Below are 23,345 nucleotides of genomic sequence, written 5' to 3' on the forward strand. Positions count from 1 at the left end.
ATCAATTTTTCGGTACCGCGACGCGTCACGCTTTTTCCGCGCGTCTATTGGCTGCTCGCGACAACGGAAATATTCGAAATGACCGTAATGAATTTCCCTGAATTGAATTTCTATTTTCCAATAATAATTATTTTATATAAATGTCTACTTGTTAATAATTCCTCGGATAAATTAGATGGAAAAGACAAGGAGGAAAATAACGATCAATTTTATCGTAATAGGGTTAGGTCGTAGAATTCGAAAACCCGTTTCTGTAGGTAAAGTTTCTGTTTATATAATGGCCTTAAACTAAAACACGATTACATTTCTATCTGTAACAAAACGTACCTCGTAGCACGCAAAAGGGGACGTATCAAATTTCACGGGTTCTTCTTAAATACTGTACAAAATACGACTACCCTAATGCACTCCACAACCGTCATTCTACCCCACAAACACAGGATAATGACGGCCATCATCCGTATCGATAAATAATCGATTCTGTCGATCGTTAATTCTCAGCTCGAGTCCATATTCGATTTTCCCATTCAAATGAAAATTTATGATACCCATTCGCAACCTTTTAACATACCTGCATGCACACAAGTCTATAATAGGATATACGATACCAAATCGTCCTGATTACAATATACGACGAAAAACGTGCCAGTCTTCGTCAGAGCTTCATTAAAAAAGTGGAATAATAATCACAACTGAAACAAAAATGCAACGTTTCCATCGACCTGATATGAATACCAACAGCCGTAAATGCACTGTGATAGTTTCTCTTGAAACTTTCTCGAATGAAAAACTTTTCTCGTCCACTTTCGTCGCTAACTAGTAGATGTAAAGGCTGGTCCAAAAGCGTTGATTCTAAGAGTCGCATCATACGCGCGTGAGCATTAGGAATATCCGTACCTGTTAGATCGTAATCCTAATACGAACGACAATCTATGATCGTTAAGTACTTAGAAAGTATATCAATCTTTGATCACGACTTACAGAGTATTTTAGACTATCACGGAAACATCGAACACGATGGCATATTGTTCTCTGTCTTGGAACAAGACAAAGTGACAGTCTCTCTGTATAATAGATCTTTGATTCCAGTATTCGATAGCGACAACTGGACATGGAATTTTCTGGATAGATTTTCCGAGATTTTAGGGGTTTACTCAACAGTAACCGATTTCGCCAGATTCCTTGGACAGTCGACGTTGCAACCACGCAGCACCGCGATGTGGAAGGACAATAATTGCATCGGAATTACCGTGAGAACTCCTTGCAGACAATCGACGGTCTTAGGTATTTCTAGGACTCTGTCCGCGAACGTTTTCGTCTCTTTGTCACCCTTCTCGCAAATAACAATCGGCTTACCGTCGCGAGCCGTCACCTGCTGCAACGCGTTCATACATTTCTGCAAAAAATCAAGAGAGATTAGGCTTCCATTCGACCGAGGATCGTTTTTTCTTTGTAATCCTACTGACCACATAAACCGGGTCCCTCATGACGATCATGATGACTGGCATGGAGTCATCAACAAGTGCAAGGGGCCCATGTTTCAGCTCACCCGCCATGATTCCTTCACTATGCATGTATGTCAACTCTTTCACTTTCTGCAAATAATTGCATCTTATTAATACGTTTTTCGACCCAGTAGGGATTAGGAATTACGGCTAGTGACTATGAAGACCTACCAGGGCACCTTCCATACAAGTGGCAAAGTTGTATCCTCTTCCCATAATTAACAGAGACTTGTATTGGAACAGGGATTTAGCTAGCTCTTTCACTTTGTCATCCAGCTCTAAAACTTCATGAATCTGTTTGTCCAGGTTCTTCAGTCCTTCGATGATCTATCAATACAAATACACACATTTTAATACAGTCATCAGACTTGAATCGACTGATTAATTAACCCATACCTCCTGACGTCTAGCGCCGAGGGAGATCCTATCCTCGCTCATTACCAAAGCGAACATCACGAGCGAGATGAACTGAGAGGTGTATGCCTTTGTACTGGCTACACCAATTTCTGGGCCAGCGTTTATGTGTACACCACAATGGGATTCGCGACAGATACTGCTACCTACAGTGTTCGTAATTCCAACGATCAACGCCCCACGTCCTTTGCAGTATCGCAAAGCCATCAAAGTGTCTGCTGTTTCACCTGTGCCAAGGAAACATTGAGAATAAAATACCTATTTATTTACAGTAAAAACTTATTTAAACTTTTGCTTTTTTTCAATCTACCTGACTGAGAGATGAAAAAGCAAACATCGTCCCTGAACACAGGAGTGTTTCTGTCTAGGAAGTCAGAAGCCAGCTCCACCATGACTGGTAACTCTGTCAGCTCCTCCAGGAGCTGCCTGGTGGCAACTGCGGAATGGTAACTGGTTCCACAGCCGATGAGCATCAAACGTCTGCATCTCTTGATCTCAGGAATGTAGTCCTACAAATGTAAATCATTTAGGAATTTTCCTTTCCTGCTAGTTGTAATATACCAATCGAATTGCATTCCACTATACCTTGATGCCTCCTAGCGTGACCGAGTTGTCCCTGAAATTCAGACGACCTCTCATCGTGTTCACCACCGATTCCGATTGTTCGAAGATTTCTTTCTGCATGAAGTACTCGTAGTTGCCCTTCATGATCTGCTGGATCTCGAATTTCAGAGTGGTGATCTCTCTAGCATGGGGATCGTCCATGCAACGCCGAATACGGTGGATGCTAAGCGCACCCTCTTTCACCGCTGCTACATCGTCGTCCTGAGAAGACAGACCCAGTTGAAACGAGCATGATTAAAATCGTGGCTCCATTCAATGACGGGCAAATTGTCGAAAGAAAGGGGAGACGTTAAACAGAAACGTGAACAGATTTCCCAAAGCTACATAGGAGCTGAAAACTTTCCGATGGAAATGCATCCAACTTCTCCGAGTTGCTTCAAGAGGCTGTAAGTTAGGGTGGCAAAGTTGCGGCCGGCCAAAAAGTTTTCGATAGAATCGGTGGTCAAACTTCCAAGACCGTCTGAAGGCGGGGAGAAACTTTTCAATGGAACCGTGGACAAACTCTACGATTCAGGGGGTGGGCTGAGAACATTTGTCCACCAATCTCATTGAAAAATTTATCGCCACCGAAGGTCTTAGAGGATCCTCCGGTTTGTTAGCGACGATTTACCTCCAGGAATATCACACGATTCGTGTGCTCGATCACAGAGCTGGCATCGGACGCGAAGAAGTACTCGACCTCCTTGTCTTCTAGTGGCTGGAACTCGGAGGTGCTCTCGCTGCGCGGTATCACCGGAAGTTCAGGGTTCCGACCATGGGGACGATGATCTACCGAAAATGAGACGTTCACTACCCCCTTTGACTGGTCGTCGTCAATGGACATTTCATGTATATTACAGATTTGCGAATTCAGTGTGCCCTATCGCTTCTGTTCCCAAATTTCTGGAAATCTAAGATACAATAGCAAACTGACTGATGCCAGGCTGAGAAGTCCTAACTTGTGGAAAAGAAGAGACAGCAACACAGAGGATTCGTCCGCAACATTCATCTCGTATATATACGCAGATATGGATTAATATACAAAGATATAGGCTCCTTGGACAAAGGCATGGCCAGTGCACCGAAACAGCACGACGCTGGTCAGCTAGGACAACGATGCAATGAAAAATCTCTACGTGATCGCGCATCGTGCCATTTCCCTAGTTCTGCAAGCCCCACACCAAATTACCATTATTGTAACAAAGCGTCCCATAGGTCCTGTTAATCTGTTTCCCATTATTCATCCTAATTGGATCTTTCATGCGATAAGGTTTAATCAATGGCACAGAAGATCCGCAGTTGCATTAAGACCAACAGCTCAAACTGTGAACGCTTTATCCACTGAGAACAAACGTTTAGAACCTTTTTTGGACGTTGGGAAAGTGTTAACAATCAGCAGACTACTATCGTATAACAGTTCAACGACCGTGATGCGATGTCGTTAAGGCTTGAGAAAATTAGGGTGGTCGAACAACCTCGTGGACCTTAAACGAAAGCGATCGTTGGGAGGTGCACCTGTTCAAAAGCAAAGTAGTGACCGGAAGAAGCCGTGGTCCCCAAGAAGACCTTGAGTTAATATCCTTTCTCCTTGCTGAAAGACAAACGCGTTACAGATACGTACGGCCATAGACACCAACACGGATACCAACACCAACTCCTCGAGGTCCATCAAGACCGCGCGAAGAAACGATTGTACGGAGAGGCAAGACAAAGACAAAGACGAAGAGGAAGAGTGGCGATAAGCGAGCCGAACCAAAGCAGTCGGAAGCGTACATGAACGTAAAGCATTACCTTTTGTCGGCGTTTCGCCTTCTGCTCAAATTTTCGATGTGGGAGAGGGGAACAGATGAAAAAGAAAACAAAATGATTAACAAACAACAAGTAACGAAACGAGACATTCTCGGCGGCAGATGCGATGTGCGTGTTTGTGCTGTTCCTGCCGCCGTATGCTATTGATATAGCTACGAACACATAAGCTTTTTTGACGATTACGAGACAAATAAACGATAGTTTTTTTCCGGTGAATGTGATTGTGGTGTGTACGTTTCGATAAACAAATGTATATATAAGTATATGTACGAACATATAAATCGTATTCCAAAGCGATCACTTTGACGATTGGATAATTTGGACGATTCGGGTGGACGAAGAGAAGCCAATGTTACTTTGTTACTTTGTTACACAAAGACGAGACGGACAATGAGAGATAGACAGTGATAGAAAGAAAGACAGTAATTTCGAAAAGAGGGATGAAACGTAAAAATAGGACACTCGTTTAGATGATTCTGTTTGTTTAAGAAACATAGCACATCGATCGTTTTAAGACACTTATCGGAAGTATCAAGCAATTTGATTCTGCATGCATTCCTCAAACGCTGGACCTTCGGAACTCGATGAGTTCAGAATGAGTGCTCGTTGAGCGATTAATCTTATTATTATAAATCGGTTTGAAATAACGAAGGTCGAACGCCGTGGGGAGAAATAAGTGTAGAGTAGTGTAGAGTAGTGTATATACCTTTGTCTACGAGTGGATGTTCATCTGTCGAGACGAAAAGTTGGAGAACATAACCGGAAGGTGTTCATGCAAAAGAAACATCATATAGTATCGACTTGAGACTGAATCACCAAGAAAGTTCGCATGCATATCCAGAGAACAAACAACGAATGTATAACTGAAACTAAACCAGACGTCACTATATCGCACAATAAATGTACAGGTCACCCACTCTAAATGTGATTAGGCCAGAAATGGTACGTCGTTCCAATGAAATGTACATACATATCTTTAGAAGTTACCCAGCGTGAACAAAATACTCCTTTAGCATTCGTTCATTAGTCATAATTAATAAACATAGATCTCTGTTACATAGTTATGTCACTTTGATTGTCTTACAAACACTGGCCCCTAGAAAGATCAAGCTTCTCTAAATTTTTGATACAACTTGATACAATTATCTTGATAAAATTATCCGGTTTTAAAATAAAATTTAACGAAGAAGATACGAGTTATTGGTAACGTTGATCTTTTCAGGGTCTTTGAAGGGGTACAAAAGTAAGGTAGATATGGAATGATACCATTTGAGTGTTCCTGGAAACATTCACAACCATGGGTTACTTCACAAGTAAGCCAGTAGAGGTCCAAATCGAGACAGATGCGTGCTATTAATAATGGACAAATTAGTTCCTACACGATTGGCACACGAAAAACCATGAGAACTCCAGGTCCACAGATTTACCAACCTCCTCGCAAGGAGACAGAGAGCGTGGGTAGAACGACAGTTATCGGGCCTCTCAGAAAACGTGTTCGGAAGCGTTTTCCACTGCAATGTTCGCAGCTGAACGGTAGTCCACGGCGGCTACCCGAGTCACCAGAAATAGCCTTGTGATCTCTCCGAAAGTCTGACTAATTTATACCTTTCTCCTCAGTATGCTAGACGAGCTCTAACAATCCCGTATCGAACGACGAACGAGTTGACCGACTTACCTTTACCGTAAAGGATCGGCACATGATCGGTGGCCAGTCTCGTTTTCGTTTTGATGCCGACTAACAAAGGCGAGCCTCTCCTCGTGGCCACGCACTCGCCTGGGAAGTGCTTGCTCTTGAAACAGAGGGCAGACGCACCTTCCTGTAAGTGCAATAACCTCGTTAAATCATTGCATTCTATGTAGTACCTCTTGATACAGTTCCTACATTTTTTAACAATTTAACTACCAAATTATGTTACTCTGGTTATTCAATGATTGATTAAAAAGCTCTACACCAGTGTCTTATATTTTTAACGCTTCAGCTACTAGACTAGACTGCTTAAGTTATCGAACAATTGATCAGAAGTATCTACATTCATCACATTTGGTATCGTATAGCATTATAGTTCTGCAGAAAATGCGTCGAACAGTAGATGAAGCGTTTAAATGCATCTAGCCATTGCGCAGTTCTGGACACACGACGCGCCGGTTGTTTAAAAGTCTGGAACAGCGACAATTGTGTCTCGCAGCTGTTCCAACGTCGGATATTCGTTCCCTCGCCTCTGTACCATTGTTGTTCGCAACGACGCTCACCAATTGCTGTACAACTTGCTCGACGAGTTCACGGAACGAGTAAGCCGGATGCTGTACCCAGAGATGGTGAATGAGTTTCGCAATGACTTCCGTGTCGGTGTCACTTTCGAAAACGTAGCCCCTCTGTTGGAGCAGCGTCTTCAGTTCCTTGTAATTCGTCACGATACCTGAGTGAAATTTCAATTCAATTTCAAGCTTTTTCAAACTAATCAAAGCATCAGGAGGGAAAGATTCTATTTCATTACCAAATATAAATCGTTAAGCAATTGACCGGCAAGCGAAGCGAGGACAGTAATAAACTACAAAAACAACAAGTTTTACCATTGTGAACGACAACGAACGAATGCCCGCTGTCGGATCTCTGAGGGTGCGAGTTCACCTCCGATGGTACACCATGGGTCGCCCAACGCGTATGCGCTATTCCCACGTGGCTTTGCGTCTTCGAATCGAAATCGATGTTAATACCTGCCGAGAAAAATTCATTAATCATCCATGCCGGCGACATTGTCCGAGCTCGAAAGTTCAAGGTGTAACGCTTACGGCTAAAGATTTCCTCCTCGAGCGCCTTGACTTTTCCTTGCTTCTTGATAATTGCGATATCATTGCCATCGGCGACATCAAGGGCGACTCCTGCAACAAAACGTGTTTGAAGAATTTTCGGTTCGCTTTCTACCGGGCTTTCCACGAACGATCATCGTTATGGGTATTCTCCGATGGGAAAACGAAATGCCTCGAGTCATTCTCACCTGCTGAATCATATCCTCGATACTCGAGCCTCTTCAGGCCACCGACCAGCAGCTCCAAAATCTCCTTCCTAGTCTTCGGGGTCAGGTAATTCAGATACGCGAAAATTCCTGCGGAACAGATAACACATCAGTCTTGCGAGGCTCGTTCATTTCGGAGACTTATCTACCGGTTGATACGGTTAACGTAGACAGAAAAGGCGTAGACATTCGTTTCTATCGGCGTTTTTCCTATTCACGAAGACTTTTCCTTCTCGGCGGCGAAGGTCAACGATAAAATGCGGAAGCTTTCGATTTATCGACGTACCGGGTCTACTTTTTATCACCCTGACCAACACCCACTATGCACCGTTCGCAAGAGCATGCTGCAATTCTTCGCGAACCTATGCGATCCGTGCTTTACCACGATCGTGCAACATTCTTTGGCCTAGTTTAGCTCCCGATGCTTGTTACTTAGATCTATTAACCGCTATCTATAGTCTACTTATCGATCGGTTTGCTCTAGAGCCTATCTCCACCACCCAGGAATTCGCTAGACGATTCGCCACCCGATTCGGAATAAATTTCGAAGATCAAAAATGAAACTGCAAGAATAGAAACGGTCTTTGCCCGTGAGCGAACAAGATCCGGCGTGTCGTCTGCGATCCGCGACACGGACAAACGGGTGAAAGGGAAAGCGCCAATGTGCCTGTGAGTCCGACGAAATGCTCGTTAGAACGCGTAGCTGCGAGCTAAAGCCGGGTCCCTTTTTCTTTTCTCCTTTAACACCCTGTGTTCTACCCGTCAATAGCGTATCAATTTTCCGCGACACGGCTCTACCATAAGCGGCTGGAACCGGCGTGTATCGTTACGTTATTATTCCCGTCGCAACAGGTTTCGGACGCAGTCGATCGGATACTCTGTCGCGGATAGTGTTTGACCGATGGAATCCAAGAGGATCGGATTCGAGGCGACCTCCTCGGCTTAGAAAGCCCGCGACGTCGTCGTACGGGTCCCACGATCGGCCCGTTGCGAACTTGACCCCGCCGATTTTCTGCGCGCGGGTCACGATTTTCAGGTGGAACCTCCCTTCGACACCCCGCCGACGATACACCTGAATCATAAATTAACTTCGGTAAGAATATGAAGAGTGGAGAGAATCTTCTTTGGATCGCGATGTCCATAGAAGTGCTCGGGAAGACGGAAACCATTTCTGAAGTCTCTAACACGAGCGCGGGAACGGGGTTGTTGGACTACAACGTTCTATCGATGAATTAAACTCTCCAGAGACCGTAGATAAATCTTGGAATTCGTTTCCAGACGGCGAAGAAAATCTCTAAGGTATTCTAATTGACTGGAGCGTTCAACAGATGAATGATTTTCGAAACCTTGATCTTCGAATTCTACAAACTAGCTACTCCCAGAAGATGAAGAAGTCGAAGAACGAAGGGGACAGAGCCACAAAGGAGACGAGGATCGAGAAGTCTTTCGTATCGAAATAAACGAGTACGTTACGCGTCAGGCGAGCCTAGGGTCGTCCACGTTAGCCAGATCTGCCGAGTCCTAAGGGTTTCGGAGGAGAATCCGGAGATGTGACCTACCACCCATCGCCAGTGGAACGAACTCAAGCCCAGCTGGTTGGAAACCCGACGAAACGAGAGAACCACTCGACAATGAAGTCGCGGAGGAACAATCGCGAACGTTTACAATTCGACTCCGGCCGAGAGCCGTGGATCCAGAGTCGTCGAACGAAACGTCGACGGATGCCACAATGATAGATCGTACGACGTTCGTAAGTGGCGTTCGGGGGATTCACAGAGATCGCAATGGGGGAGAGGGTATGAAAAACGCGGACTTCTTACCGACGTTAGCGACGTGGAGACAGTTTCAGATATCGTTTACAGTGATAGCCACGTATCGCAAGGTCTCCAATAACCGCTCAATGAAATGCCCTAGACGCGCATCTTTTAAAAAACGTAAACCGCCGGTTCAATTAACGAACGCACTCGCGGTCTATCTGATAAATCTAATAAATTGGAGTATGTTGGCAGAGATAGGGATTTTTCACGGAAGGAACACGACATTGTGAATGAATATTGCCCGGAAACAGTGTTACCATTGATCTAGTGCCGATAAAGGGACGCGATAAACCGGACGATCTATCGGGGATGGAGAGAGAGATACGGTGTTGACACGTTCTTGCACAATCCATCCAGATTTTTTTCTCCGCTACCAACGATTCCGCGTATTCCCCTTTCTTCTCCAATTGTCGTACGATCGAGGTCGGCTAATCTGTAATATCGAAGATTACCATTTTTCCTGCCGACTTCCGCGGGAAATAATCAATTGATACGGCGCTCGTGGGGGGGTGGGGGCCTGCTGACGGGTGAAAGGTGAGCCGAAAGCTCGCGAAGGAGGATCTTCGGCGCAAGGACTTCTTGTCGAACGGGTTGCCGTGGCCTTGGGGTCAGCGAATTCTTGCGCGAACTGTCACGGCTGTTGAAATTCCGGAACAGAAGCAAAACGAGAAACCGGATAGTGAAAGGAGTGTGTCGTCGAAAAGAAGCGAGATGCGTTTCCTAGGTGGTAGAGCAGCGAACGACGACGCGATTTTGGAACGGCATAACGTCGAGTTGCGAGAGCGTAGGGGGCCAGCGCGCGTTCCAGCGAACTGCAGCCAGGTTGGAACGTGTTGCAAGTGGCTGACTCACCGGCCGCGGCAACGCGTTTACAAAGTTCAGCTTTGTTCGCTCGACTTTTCTCGTTTCGGCAGTTTTCTAATCGACACGCCTAGCAACCGGCTTACAATAGGCGGTCTAATCGAGCCGGAAGATCGAGAGACGCGACGCGTGTCGGCAACAAGCAGTGCCGGGACCACCGCGCCGCGCCGCGCCGCGCCGCGCCACGCCGGGACCGCCACGACCGCCGACGAGTGAAAGTTTCCTCGTGGCGGAGCCGACAGGGTGCAGCCAGACCACGGGACAGTTACACCGGTTACACGTGACATTTAGATGTGGCCCCGTGCGCCGCACACGCACGCACCGGCGGGCCCCGTGTTTTATCCCGACTCGCAGGACGAATCCTTTCCCCGGCGACACACCAGTTCACCTTTACCTTATCCACGAAATCGAAACGACCGGGCCTCCCCGACCGTTGCAACACGGTTATTTTTATTTACGCGGATTCCGGAGCTAGCGAACTAAAAGACCAATGGAATCCAATCGAAGATTAGGGGCCACGGTGAAAGGATTCCTCGCCTCGTTAACATTCTATTTGGTTGTCCCATAAATTCGCTCGGTTCCCTACCGATGCCCACAATGTGGCTTTAAGGTAATCTGAACACTTTCCAGCTTGTATCGTGCGCTGCTTTGTAACGATGATTATTAGAACCAATTTTGTATGAAGGAATTCGTGCAAACTTCTGAAAAGAGGAAAGTAATAAATTCAGCAGTCTATCTTAAAAAGGCTGCAACTGGAAGACCCAGTAGAGTAACACCGATCTAAACGCTATCATGCATATCTTTAATCGCGAAACGTAAACATGGAGGTCGTCGACCCAGCCGGTTCGGAAAATGGAAATGGGTGCACGTGTCCGGAAAACGCGCTCGTGCCTGGAATCGCCGAGCCCGAAACCGTCGGAGAACGTCGACGGATACGCGTGACCTAATTAACGAAACTAGAACCCACGCGGTTGCCGATACGAAGAGCTCGTTAATTAATTCGATTCGCAAAAAGTTTGCGGAAGCTTATATTCGAACGATAAGACGCGATCGATTCCGCTGATGCTTGCCATTCTTGACCTAGGAGATTATGTAGTTGACTAATCGTGTTGATATTGCCGATGCGTAATTTGTTCGTGGAATTGACGGCGATCGTGTTTTGACAATTATCGATGTCGTAGCATGCGTAACAAAGTACGTGAAATTATCCGAATAACGATAGCACAGCTGTGCAAGAACTGGTGCAAATATTTATCCGGTAAATGGAAATATTCGCGCTGATAACCACGAGATTTTATTCGAGCAATTTATTTTGTCTCGCCTCGTTTGATGTGTTTACACGGTTATTTGCGGACACGTGTCGAACCCACGGCGACACGTTCGTCCACGGATACATGTTCGACGGAATTCCATCATGTATAATTCGGCATTTTCCACGAAGTCGCGTATCGGTAATTTGCGATTATACGGGTCTTGGGCGATGCTTAGCAGAGGAGAGAGAATGTTTCGAGCCACGTCGAATTCCCTTTCTTCGAATCGAACCGGCCGCGGCCGGAGCCTAACTTTCGCCGCAACCGATCAAAAACAACGTATTACACCGTGAACGAGTGACGCAAAATGCTTTCGTAATCACGGCAGTCGAAGTTTTCATCGTGCTTCACTAGAATTTCAATCTCCGGCCCAAATTTTGGGTACGTCGCGTAAATTCCAGTGACGCAAAGGACGCGTCGTTAACTCCTTTCTCAACCGTTCCTATACGGCTATAATTAACTATACTCGATTGAACTTCGAAGAATGAAAGAATGAATTGACGTCAATGACGGAAGATGAAACGTACGATCTGATCAACGTTATCGGAAGTTATATTTCTTATCAGATATCGGAACGCGCATCCGTGAAAAATTAATATAACATCGGTAATCTATAACGTGGAGCCGATAGACTGATATCGTTTTACCGGTTTCGTCTTATCGGTGTGCAACTTTTTTTTATCTAACCTGGTAAGCCGTTATTAATGAAACATAGGTGTTATCTTTCAGTCGATATTTTTCCACAGGTAGTGCTAATTAACGTTTCAAATGTTCAAATTATTTAATCTTCGAACGAACAATATAGAAATGTCAACGGAACTTGATTAGTAACGGGAAATCACCGTCCTCTATGTAACTCCGTTAGAAGTAGAAGATTCGAAAAGGCGCGCAACGCGGTTCGATCTAAATCGATTTTTCGTTTGGCGGGAAAAAAGAAAAGAACGTCATTCAATGTACATGTACCCGTCTGCATGGAATAAAATAACAATAGAGAATTTTAACATTGCAAGACAATTCGATACACGGCTCTAAATAGCTCTAAATTTTACAATATAAACGCAACGATTTTCTCTTGAATAAATTAGCCATACCTTGCAACAGCAACAGCAACTCTGAATCGAGCAGCGTATCATCCGAAATAAGCAAACTGACTTTATACGAACTACAGCGCAGTCAATTCACTTTCACCACATTAATGATTCTTAATTGGTGACGGAATTAACGTCAGGGTATTATAAATACTCGTCCAGCTGTCAACGACGTTTGCACGACCACGCGACTAACGAACGTGTCAAAAGAAGACAACGGCGGAAGAATCGTGCTGGCAGCCTGTCACCGTATCGATGATATATGCGCTCGATCGAGCTGTCAGAATCGAGATTTCCCCGAGATCGAAAATACGAGCATTTTCTCTCGAAATTTGATCCAGAAATAATCGATCGATTCAATGAAAAAATCTCGTGGATGATTCGCGCGGTTTGCATGAAGAATATTTGACTTACCGCACATGTCGTCTTAACGTTGAATACCCGCCACGTAAGTAAAGTTGGTACGTAGAAGAGTACGTGAGGCGAAAGGCAGTCAGAATGTCACCGGTTCGGCTTCGTTACGGTGTCTGGCCCACAGCAAAGCACAATCTGAGCCTGTCTGAGCCGCACAACACCGTGCTCGTGGTTCTTATGATAGCAGAATTCACATGAGTGTGGGTATAGTCACAACTACGGGATACCGATGTGAATGCGTATGCGATGATCGAGTTGTGCCATTGACAGTAGGCCGCATCACCTGCGCGAAGACGTGCAACGTAAGCAAGGAGATCGTATCGTTTGACAATGGGATGAATGACAACGAGTTTACTCGTTCGACGTACACGGAATACACTATGCAACGAATACAATACGTTCTCGCAAATAAACGTGCATTAAGAACGACGCATATCGCGGAAAAAGATTGACACGTCGTGAGCTACGACTCGCGTAGTGCCGCCCATGATATTAATTTGACATTATACGATTATTGTCGACCGTCGATACCGTCATTTTCATTGCCATAGTTTCATTAATCTAACCCTCATGAATCTGTAACAATTAAACAAATTACCGCGTAATTGTAAGCACACTGGAATTTTTGATATCGACTCCTATTAACTTAACTCTTGCCCACACTGCCTGCGGACGAGCAGAGGGCGCCAGTTATCACGTTTCTTCGTATCAATAATTTAGGTTGGGCTGGGTATAACGTTTAATAGTTTTTGGATTTTCATTGAATAATGTTGCAACGTTTTGTCTCGCGGCAATAAATATGACAGAATTATTGAACGTGTTAGATGAATTCTTTAAATATGAAATAGTATTCATAACTTATTTGAATGGCCCATGACGTCGTTTCATTGGACATTTCTGTTCGCGCCAATTTCAATAGACTTAGAAGAGCACGTAATAATCGGCGTATTGTGCCAAATTATGCTTACGCTAATAATTTGTTCTAGTAAATGCGCCCATGTATTGGCGCAATGGCACAGTTTGATTTCAAATAGTATCACACCGCATTAAAGTGCAGTACAAGTCTGTCGTGAGATAAGACAAGTGGTCCAATATACAAATTAGGGGGTGTCTGTGTTACATAAAAAACACCCGGTAATTTTGCATGCAATTTAGGTATACATAAATAACATTCGAAAAATGTAAAAGAGATAGCTGTGTAAATAAGTTATATAACGCGCGTCAAAATAGTTGATGTTGAATCTCGTACGAAAATGTAACACTTCGGAAGGTTTAACGTTTCGTGGTATGTAGTTCTTGATCAACATATAACGACGCCCTGTTTAAACATTCTATTAATATACGATTACACTAAACACGCCAAAAAAGCTTTCAAACAGTTGACAAATGGTGACACTCGTCGTTCTGTCATAATCGTCGATCGGTCCGATATTTACGATGAACTCGCAAAAATGTTTGCATTAGCGATAACAATGGTGCTAGTGGAAATATTAGGAGGACTGAATTTATCGTGTATTATTTGAGTGGGATTGACCGTGGAAAGTCACATTTGCCAATTCCGAGGTGCATTTGTTCGTTCCGTAGCGTGAACCCGCAGGCTAACTAGAAATCATCTCGATTTCAAGATAACTGTCAAAACCATGACCTTTTTAATATGAGAGTAACGCTACGAACGAAGAAAATTGAGCTTGATATCGGAGAAAGTGAGAATATGAACAATACGAATTTTCCTACTTTCAAAAATATCATGTTCTTCCGGCACGCGTAAAAGCATTTCATTCCAGTATTTTCCAGACGACCTTATAACCTTTGACACATCATGGAAAATACAGCTGATCCTGTCACTTGTGGAGGCTTCATCTTTTACAATAACTTCGACTCATCAAATTTAGACAGAGTTGAATTGGTCAAAGTGCCAGAACAATCTGAAAAGGGTAATTTTATATTTTTCCCCTGACCTACATTTTTCATTCTGTATATGTATATATCTGGATATATATATATGTTCCTTCTGTACATTTACCATGTCCCTAGATGGTAACGAAGCTGAAAATAAATCATGCAAAAGTTCAACCTCTGATGATTCTGTCGATTATGAATTCAACATATGGACGAAACACGATTGCCATGGAACACAATTTCAAAATAGCAATAGGACATGGTTCTACTTTGGCTTCAAAGCCTGTACCTCAGGAGCATATGTGAAATTTAACATAGTCAACCTAAATAAGCAAGTGAAAATGTTCAGCCAAGGAATGTGTCCAGTTTTTAAAGTTCTGCCTGGTCATTTGCATTGGGAACGAATTCGTGATAGACCCACATACACTGTAAATTTTAATCTAACTTAATATCTATCATTTCTTAACGTACAAATAATGTATAAGCCTCGAATATTACAGGTGGATCAGAAAGGCAGTGATTTTACATTGTCTTTTGTTTACTGTACTCCTGAAAACATGAAAGCCATAACATACTTGGCATTCACCTACCCTTTCTCTTACACTGATCTTCAAAATTATCTGAGAAGGGTCGAAGCTAGAATAGCAAAGAGAAATATAACATGTGCGGATGATGTTTACTACCACAGGGAATGTGCAATAAAATCACTGGAAGGACGAAGGCTAGATGTTGTTACGATTAGCTCATTTCATTACATATCAACAGAGAGAGAAGATAGACTGATTAACATGTTTCCAGAGAAACACGAAGAGAGACCCTTCAAATTTTGGAACAAAAAAGTAAGATCTTTTGGTAAAAGATAATCATTAAAATTGGTTTGTATTTTTAAATGAAGATACGTTTTTTAGGTGATTTTTGTTAGCGCAAGGGTCCATCCAGGAGAAACACCGTCTAGCTTCGTCTTTAATGGCTTTCTTAATTTCCTTTTGAATCGCGATGACCAAATGGCAATCAACCTCCGCCGCTTGTATGTGTTCAAATTAATACCGATGCTCAATCCCGACGGAGTTGCAAGAGGTCATTATCGAATGGACACCAGAGGAGTTAATCTTAATAGAGTCTATTTGAATCCTTCTGTAAAAGATCACCCGACGATATATGCCGCGAGAAATCTAATAAGGTAGCAAAGACAATACTTTAAATTCTATAAAATCATTTTTTGTAGAAACTTTCAAACCATATACATGTTTCAGGTATTATCATTATACATACCAATTGCCAAATGAAGATGATATTTCGAGCGTGAGCTTCGAAAATGGAGAAAACATTATTGACTCTACTTGTGGAATTGCAAGTATCGTACGTGATACAACGACTAGATTATTGCAGCAGGTAATTATATTTAAAACAAATATATGATATTCTATGCATGTAGCACTTCTATGTATGTAGATACTAACATATATTAATAGACACTTGTTTCTGATATGGTGAAGGAATAATCTACACTAACAAATAATCTTAATGCTAGGTAACACTAATGACATTAGACGAAAAACGTCATAAAGACAAACCGGACATTTTTCAGGAACGCACATTGTCTAGAGCACACAGCTTGGATGACATGCCGCAGGGTATGAATTTTCAAATACTATTATTGAACATGGCAACAAAATTCTTTAACTTATTTATACAAAATTATGTGAAGGTAGGGGAGAAGGCCTGTGCAATAGTACAGATGACAGTGATTCTGTAGAACTTAAATCAGATAAAACAACGTATTCCGCTGTTGGCGTAGGACAATTACCGAAAGAGGATTCTGGATTATATTTATATATTGACCTTCATGGTCATGCTTCAAAGAAAGGAGTATTTATGTATGGCAATTATTTTGACAATTCGGAGGACACGATATCGTGTATGCTTTTGCCAAAATTAATGTCGCTAAACAATCCAAACTTCCATTTCACATCGTGCAATTTTACAGAAAGAAATATGTACATTATGTAAGTGCAATTGAAGAAAAAGCAACTTGAACTTTGAATTCTTCTAATAATAAGTTTTCATTTCTATAGAGACAAAAGGGATGGAATGTCAAGGGAAGGGTCTGGACGGGTGGCTGTGTATAAATTAACTGGTCTCATACGTAGCTATACACTTGAGTGCAACTATAATTCTGGTCGTTTAGTGAACACAGTACCTACAAGAGTTCGTGATGGGGTTAATAAAAATGTGCCTCCCATTTTTGTTCCGCCAAAATATACACCAGCAGTTTTCGAAGCGGTAAAATATTTGATGTTATTGAAGAGATTACGGTTTGAGTGATCAAATGAATATTGATACTTAAATATGTATGCTCACAGGTCGGAGCAGCATTGGGTCCTTCGATTCTTGACCTTACGAGTAATAATCCTAATAGTCGACTGCCAAATAGTCAGTATCGTTCTTTAAGGGGCGTAAAATCTTATTTAAAATTAGCATACGTGAACAATGTGTCAACGCCATTCGGCAAGCCTCTGCATAAGGTAAATTTCAATGTCAATAATGAGAGTGAAATTTCAACTGTTGATATCAGACAGTGTGTACTCTCGTAACTTACAATATCACTAAATTGGTATGCTTTCGTATATTAATTATCAAGACACATTAGTGCCTGAGTAGTTGCACTGCATTTTCCTAATCAAAACATGTGGGAGAGAGATTTCGTATACATGTAAATTGTATATTATTTTATTTTAAATTATATATACTAAATTATATATTCGTTATCAAAGAGAAGATATATTATTATTTTATAACACTGCCGCAAATGAATTCGTGTTCAATTCGACAACTGATGCACTATACATTGTTTTTAAGACATACAACTATTGTGGATCTTGTAAAATTTTTAATACATCGAGCTAATGGGTCTTCCATCTCTAACAAATGTATGCATGAAAATAATATTTGATATATTTTTACATAAAGGTTTGTGAAAAAAACTGTTTGTCTACTCGTTTTTTGATAGAGCTATTAAATAATTTAATATTAATTAGAAACTGTGTAAAAAATGCAAAGCTTAGCTATATTTATTATACGTTAACAAAACTATATCAAGCATATGCAATGCTTTTATTGCATAATTTCTTTTACAATGCAATATTTTTATGTAACTACGAAGACTGTGAAATTTTATATATTTTCGCACTAGGACTAATCGAGTTAAATACTCTGTGCTAATGCTTACAATTTTAATGGAAAGTGTACTCTTCCTTTCTTAATTGTTAGTAATCGATTTTGACGCACTATAATTTTATTGACTATAAGTGCACTTAAACTAGTGTCACATGCACAAATTATTTCATGGATGCGCGTGACAATGACAAATACACACTTGTGTAATTAATGATGTCTATTTCTTTAGCGAAAAGCAAAAAATAGCGGTTTAGACGATTGAACCATAAATCTCTGGGTGGTGGAGTGTTTTCACAAATGATATGCAGATTTCCAAATCAGAGTTTTCTTTACATTTTCCCTTTAATTGATCGTTAATCAAACGAATGACAATAATTGTGAATTTTATAGATCTTTCATACAAAATAACGAAATGAAATGTTTTATATATATTTACGGATAGTTTAAGAAAAATATCATACGTGTCTATTGCAAACAAAGTATGAATGTGTGTTCTACCATAGAATCATTATTAGTATAAGAACAGTGCATAAATAATTCTTTAAAAATCATAGCCACAAAGTAATAAGAGTATTATCATGTTGTTCATTATATATATATATATATATAGAGATATATATGTAAACGTTGTTAATTGAAAAATAATATTATGTACAAATTCATGTATAGAATCTTTGCAATGTATCTTGTTATAACATACACTTGTACCAGTGCACACAAAAACGAACACCCAAACACGCCCCGTTGTTTTAATAAATGTACAGTATTTTTAGCGATAATTTATTTCCCCTATTTTTATTTTATTTCTCCTTGATCCTTGGTCCCATTGTAGCAATACGTGTAATGCCATTTATATGTTCTAACGATATTAAACATTGTTTCCATAAATGATTTACAGAACAAGCTAAATTATCACTCTATAAATAAATAGAAAAAGAAATTAATCTCTCTCTCACAAAGATCTGATCCTGAACAGTGGCTGATATATACACACGAAATTCTGCAATATCCATTGCAGTGCATTTAATTATGTTCACGATAAATATTATTTTTGTTAATAAAAAGCTAAACCCCAATTTTATTCGCAGGATGATAATGGTATTATACCTCAAGATTCTTACAATTTAAAGGGAATCGAGTGTCAGGCAAATGATTCTTCGGTAGGGACAAAGAGTTCCATGAAGAGCGAGCCAAACCTAGCGAAAAAGTCATGTATCATTCGACGCACCACATCGTTTTACAGTGCAGTTAAACGAATAAAAAGCAACAAGAAATGTCGGCAAACTGTAGCTCGTAGACCGCTAAAAAATCAATGCGTGAACAACGTCGAAAATAACTCTAAAATCCCTGCAATTAGATCAGAGAGCTTGATGAAACCATTTTTAAAGAGCGCCGAAGGTCGATTAAAAAATTCGAATTTTGGCTCTGTTAATGATTCTCTGGGAAGAGAATGTTCGAGCAAAAAGCATACGATGACAAACAAGCTTACGAAAATGGCTCTGTCATCAGAGGAAACGGCAATGATAAAGAATGGTGCAAAGAGATTAAAAGTTGTTTCTGCGAGAATGTGCAAAGCCCGACCGGAAGTCGGCGAATCATCCAACAATGTATCGGATGCTACGAAGCCGCCATCAAAATCGTTCTGTTTACGTGACAAACAAAACGGAAAGGATACTTCGAAACCCATTAAAAAGTACTGTCGGAGTGTAGAACAAAAGAAATTAAGGTCTTCCAAGTCGAATGATACGAGCAAAGGCAGCATAGTGATAGAGAATTTAATTAGCAGCGAGTGCCCAAACTAAATTCTAAACGAAACTAACTCGTAAAGATATAATGTACTACATATGTAGCGATTTTATGATTTCTTTTAGATGATTATATTAACCGAAATGATTTACGCTGTGCGTGAAAATTGCCATTAAAAATATTCGATTAGAATACCTGAAACAATGTATTGAGAAATCTAGAGCAACGTTGAAAAAAGTGAGATACATATTTTTTGTTTTTTTTTTTTCATTTTGAAAAGATTTATTGAATTTGTGTTACGCAATTGATGTATTTATGTATATTTTTTTATTCATTTTTGAATCGCAGTATACATGTCCTCTATTCTGTTTACATACTATATGTGCATGCATACAATATACGTATACATGTTGTACGTACAAACTGCAATATTGTTTATGTAAAATGGAAACGAATAAATGATAATATATAATAACATACCTTAGGAGATGTTGGTTTCTAGCCGGGGATGAACTTCTACGTCATAAACACGAGATTGTTGTTGACTAACACTCAGACTAATGTCAACTAATGGCGCGCATCGATTGTCGATCATTTCGAATTACTCTTCGGGAGTTTCCGTTCGCGGTCGGAGAAACACGACTGTTACTCGTGCATTCCAATTCCGAATCCCTTCTCCCGCGGTCAGTTGCAATTGCGTCGCCGTGGCGTGGCTCTCGTTTCTGTCGTAATTCCTGACTAGGTTAGCTTTGTGCAGTGTTGTGATCTCTTAGTGTTGTTTAGATATTGTATTCAAACGTTCGCATTCCGTCTATTATAAAATCTCTCGCAGGCGACTCGAGTCGAATTGATATTTTCGAAATGGGCGCCAGAGGTGATGTCTGGAACTTCGCAGTTTTCGCGGCTTTCCTGCTTTTTGTCGAATGTGGTAAGGTTAATGCACGTAACTAAACGACATGAATAACGCGGCGTCCCTTGGGCGGGGCATTTGTAATTCTTTAATTTATATTCCAACGTGTTCCGAATTTTATATATCAACCGTTATTCTCGTCGCTATTGTATCTTTATTTAAACGCGTGGAAAAAATTGCGTTGCGAGATTTAAAGATTACACTGTCGGAGAAGAACTTAGTAATGGACAAATGATTGATTCGAATCAATAAAAAATGCAAAGATAACCCTTTTATAGGGTAATAAATTCATTCGGTATTTGCAATTATATTGATGTTATCGCGTCTGTTGTCACACGTTCACACGTGGTATTTATAGTGATTTAGTACGTGGTAGACTTCGATCGTTCGTTCCCGTAGATAATGGTGTGACCGTATATTTCAAACGTTCTTAATTCGCACTTTTTTCAACGACTAATCGTAGCGTGAGCGCGATAATACAGAAAATATGAAATTGCCCGAGGAATGATTGAGATTTTTTGCTTTTACGCGTTGTTTCCGTTCAGCCGACAGTTTACGATGTTATCAGTGCATCAGTACAAACAACACGCATCCGTTCCAATGCAACGAATTTCTTTCGAGCGACATCGATATCGAACCAGAGCCATGCGATGGTGTTTTCGGGGCGCAGTACTGTGTGAAACACACTGGCCGTTTCGAGGGTAAAACAATATCGGCAGATCAAATTACTTGTCATGGGCATGGGGAAACCTAACACTCCAGAACGAAGACTAACCCTAGATTGTACTACAGTTCTGATTCATGCGTCCATAGAAGCATGTCCGATAGATCATCTCAATTTAATTTAATTACGACGTGCCTAACATACTTTAAATCGTGCCTGCGTAGAGCTACATCTACATTTCGCTATGGTGGTTTCGGCGGGAAAATTGGAAACTAATGTTCAAACTTCTTTACCACTTACGCTAACAAGACGAGCGGAGGCGGGCTAAAAACATTTTGTTACTGTTTTTCCATTTCTTCAGTGCATACTAATCTGCAGTACCAACTTTTTTCTGAATCAATTAAGCCACAAGTCTGGATTGCTATCAATGCACGCCGGCGGAAGAACTAATCTGCGGAGACGACAAATTGGTTTCTAGTACTTTGACACCGGCAAACTGCAGTCACGTTTATGACGCACGATATTGCATCAAGTCGATCGGACGTTACGGAGGTGTTTATTGCGTAGTTTTGAAATTACTTGGTGTCGTTTCTATTTTTATTGTACCGCATCTCATTCTATTTGAAACGAAGGAAACTTGAGTAATCTCGTTGGCAATCGGTTCTAATAGTTGCTTATTCTCTCGTAAGTATTTCATTAATCGAATCTAACGTTTTATTTCATACTCTATGGTTATTATGGAGAACGATGAAATTATTGCATGCTATTTCATTTTTGCACATGCTCCTTTCAGCTTTCGCAACTTACGTGTACACAATTTGTTCTTCGATCATGATAAAATTCGATTTGTTAGAAAAAGAAACAATTTTTCCTGTGTCTGTTACAATAGGTGGAATAGGTACGAAACGGTTCTGTTCGGCTAAGGATCTGGGAAACTATTGCGATTACGTGAATCGACAAGGAGATAAGTTGACATATCGTACCTGCATTTTTACCTGCACCGGAGATGGCTGCAACCCAGCGACCTCTTTGAGACCAACTGCAGCATGGCTGTTACCAATCGGTTTGCTAGTTACTTCCAAATTACTCCTCCAGAGGTAGACACTTCGGGCAAAAAATGTTTGCGGGACCTATTGAATATTCCCGCGAAATTTCTCAGGTAATGTTCAGTCGTTGACAAAAATGTGCAGCTTGTACTATTAACGTCGTGATACTTCCGTATTACAACCTTCTCCACGAATTAATCAGAAGAAACCATTACCAGGACGACTGAAGGTTAGCTAGAAATTCCTTTCGAATATAATCCTAATCCGTCCATACTGTATCGATACGATAAGCGAATATTTTCTCTTGCACACGAATCAATGTCGCCATTGTGCCTTGCTCGAAGCAACAAGTTATGTATTATATTTTCCAAAAGAAGATTAATACTATTTATAAGGTCGACTAAGAGAACTTAAACGTTAAGAGCTTTAGCAGTTTAACAGTGCTTAATTAATTTATAGGTTAAAACACGAGCGTGTGTGTTCTCAAAGCCGAATTACTATAAGTAGAACCGTTAATTTTCGAGAATTTTTATACGTCTATTTTTTACTTTTATTTCTTCATTTTTAATATATTATGTATATGTATACGAGCAGAGACTATACCGTCCACTTTTTTGTATCATTTTGTACAAAGTATGTGTCATTGTACACACTATACAGATCACCATATATTAGTACTCGGTACCCCTTTTAACACGCCGATTGCTCAATCAGTGACCACAGAAACTCGATAAAAATAAAAGCTATTTATTTGATAAAACATGCGACTTCGAAGTTAAAATGTATGACGTATTTCAATGATAGCGTAAAAATGAAATTTTAATGGCAGACAACGTGTTAAACATAGAAACATGAGTGGCGTGAGTATAGATTAGGAAATGGAAACAAATGTATCTTTTTCTCGTGTGGGTCATAAAACAACGAAAATCAGATTGAATGCATTGTTCTTTATTCATGAACAAAATCCCCGTTAGTCTTAACTCATCGATTTCGTTTTCTCTGCATATAAATATAATGCGATAGTCGATCAACTGCTAGTAACAAATTTCTTTTCATTTCAAATTCGCA

General features: G+C 41.0%; 3 protein-coding genes across 9 annotated transcripts; 2 read left to right on the top strand and 1 right to left on the bottom strand.

Moving 5' to 3' along the window:
- Window positions 1-254: 254 nt before the first annotated feature.
- On the bottom strand, window positions 255-12,975 carry Gfat2 (glucosamine-fructose-6-phosphate aminotransferase 2). Of its 3 annotated transcripts, none has more exons than XM_078180835.1 (14): window positions 12,836-12,975; window positions 7,328-7,435; window positions 7,122-7,211; window positions 6,903-7,046; window positions 6,582-6,748; window positions 6,007-6,148; window positions 4,314-4,334; window positions 3,154-3,311; window positions 2,505-2,744; window positions 2,230-2,428; window positions 1,902-2,146; window positions 1,677-1,832; window positions 1,467-1,595; window positions 255-1,396 (listed from the first exon to the last, which is right to left on the bottom strand). In XM_078180835.1, the coding sequence occupies exons 1-14, from the start codon at window positions 12,840-12,842 to the stop codon at window positions 1,151-1,153; spliced, it is 2,052 nt and encodes a 683-aa protein (XP_078036961.1). In that variant the 5' UTR covers window positions 12,843-12,975; the 3' UTR covers window positions 255-1,150. The 3 variants fall into 3 exon arrangements, with proteins under 3 accessions (XP_078036961.1, XP_078036960.1, XP_078036963.1); XM_078180834.1 differs by lacking the exon at window positions 4,314-4,334 and adding an exon at window positions 5,038-5,061; XM_078180837.1 differs by lacking the exon at window positions 4,314-4,334.
- A 91-nt stretch (window positions 12,976-13,066) lies between these two features.
- On the top strand, window positions 13,067-20,134 carry LOC144470041 (cytosolic carboxypeptidase-like protein 5). Of its 5 annotated transcripts, none has more exons than XM_078180824.1 (11): window positions 13,067-13,137; window positions 14,620-14,769; window positions 14,870-15,162; window positions 15,235-15,573; window positions 15,643-15,914; window positions 15,988-16,126; window positions 16,266-16,368; window positions 16,443-16,740; window positions 16,810-17,017; window positions 17,098-17,259; window positions 19,000-20,134. In XM_078180824.1, exons 2-11 carry the CDS (start codon window positions 14,655-14,657, stop codon window positions 19,711-19,713), a joined length of 2,643 nt encoding a protein of 880 aa, XP_078036950.1. In that variant the 5' UTR covers window positions 13,067-13,137; window positions 14,620-14,654; the 3' UTR covers window positions 19,714-20,134. The 5 variants fall into 5 exon arrangements, with proteins under 5 accessions (XP_078036950.1, XP_078036946.1, XP_078036951.1 ...); XM_078180820.1 differs by lacking the exon at window positions 13,067-13,137 and adding an exon at window positions 13,628-14,538; XM_078180825.1 differs by lacking the exon at window positions 13,067-13,137 and adding an exon at window positions 13,628-14,538 and having other exon boundaries at window positions 16,323-16,368.
- A 200-nt stretch (window positions 20,135-20,334) lies between these two features.
- On the top strand, window positions 20,335-22,777 carry Bou (glycosylphosphatidylinositol anchored membrane protein boudin). The gene is made up of 4 exons (XM_078180843.1): window positions 20,335-20,585; window positions 21,113-21,268; window positions 21,637-21,783; window positions 22,121-22,777. The coding sequence occupies exons 1-4, from the start codon at window positions 20,519-20,521 to the stop codon at window positions 22,330-22,332; spliced, it is 582 nt and encodes a 193-aa protein (XP_078036969.1). The 5' UTR covers window positions 20,335-20,518; the 3' UTR covers window positions 22,333-22,777.
- Window positions 22,778-23,345: the final 568 nt, after the last annotated feature.

The sequence above is a fragment of the Augochlora pura genome, chromosome 5 (assembly GCF_028453695.1).
Source record: "Augochlora pura isolate Apur16 chromosome 5, APUR_v2.2.1, whole genome shotgun sequence".
Classification (NCBI taxonomy): Eukaryota; Metazoa; Arthropoda; class Insecta; order Hymenoptera; family Halictidae; genus Augochlora; species Augochlora pura.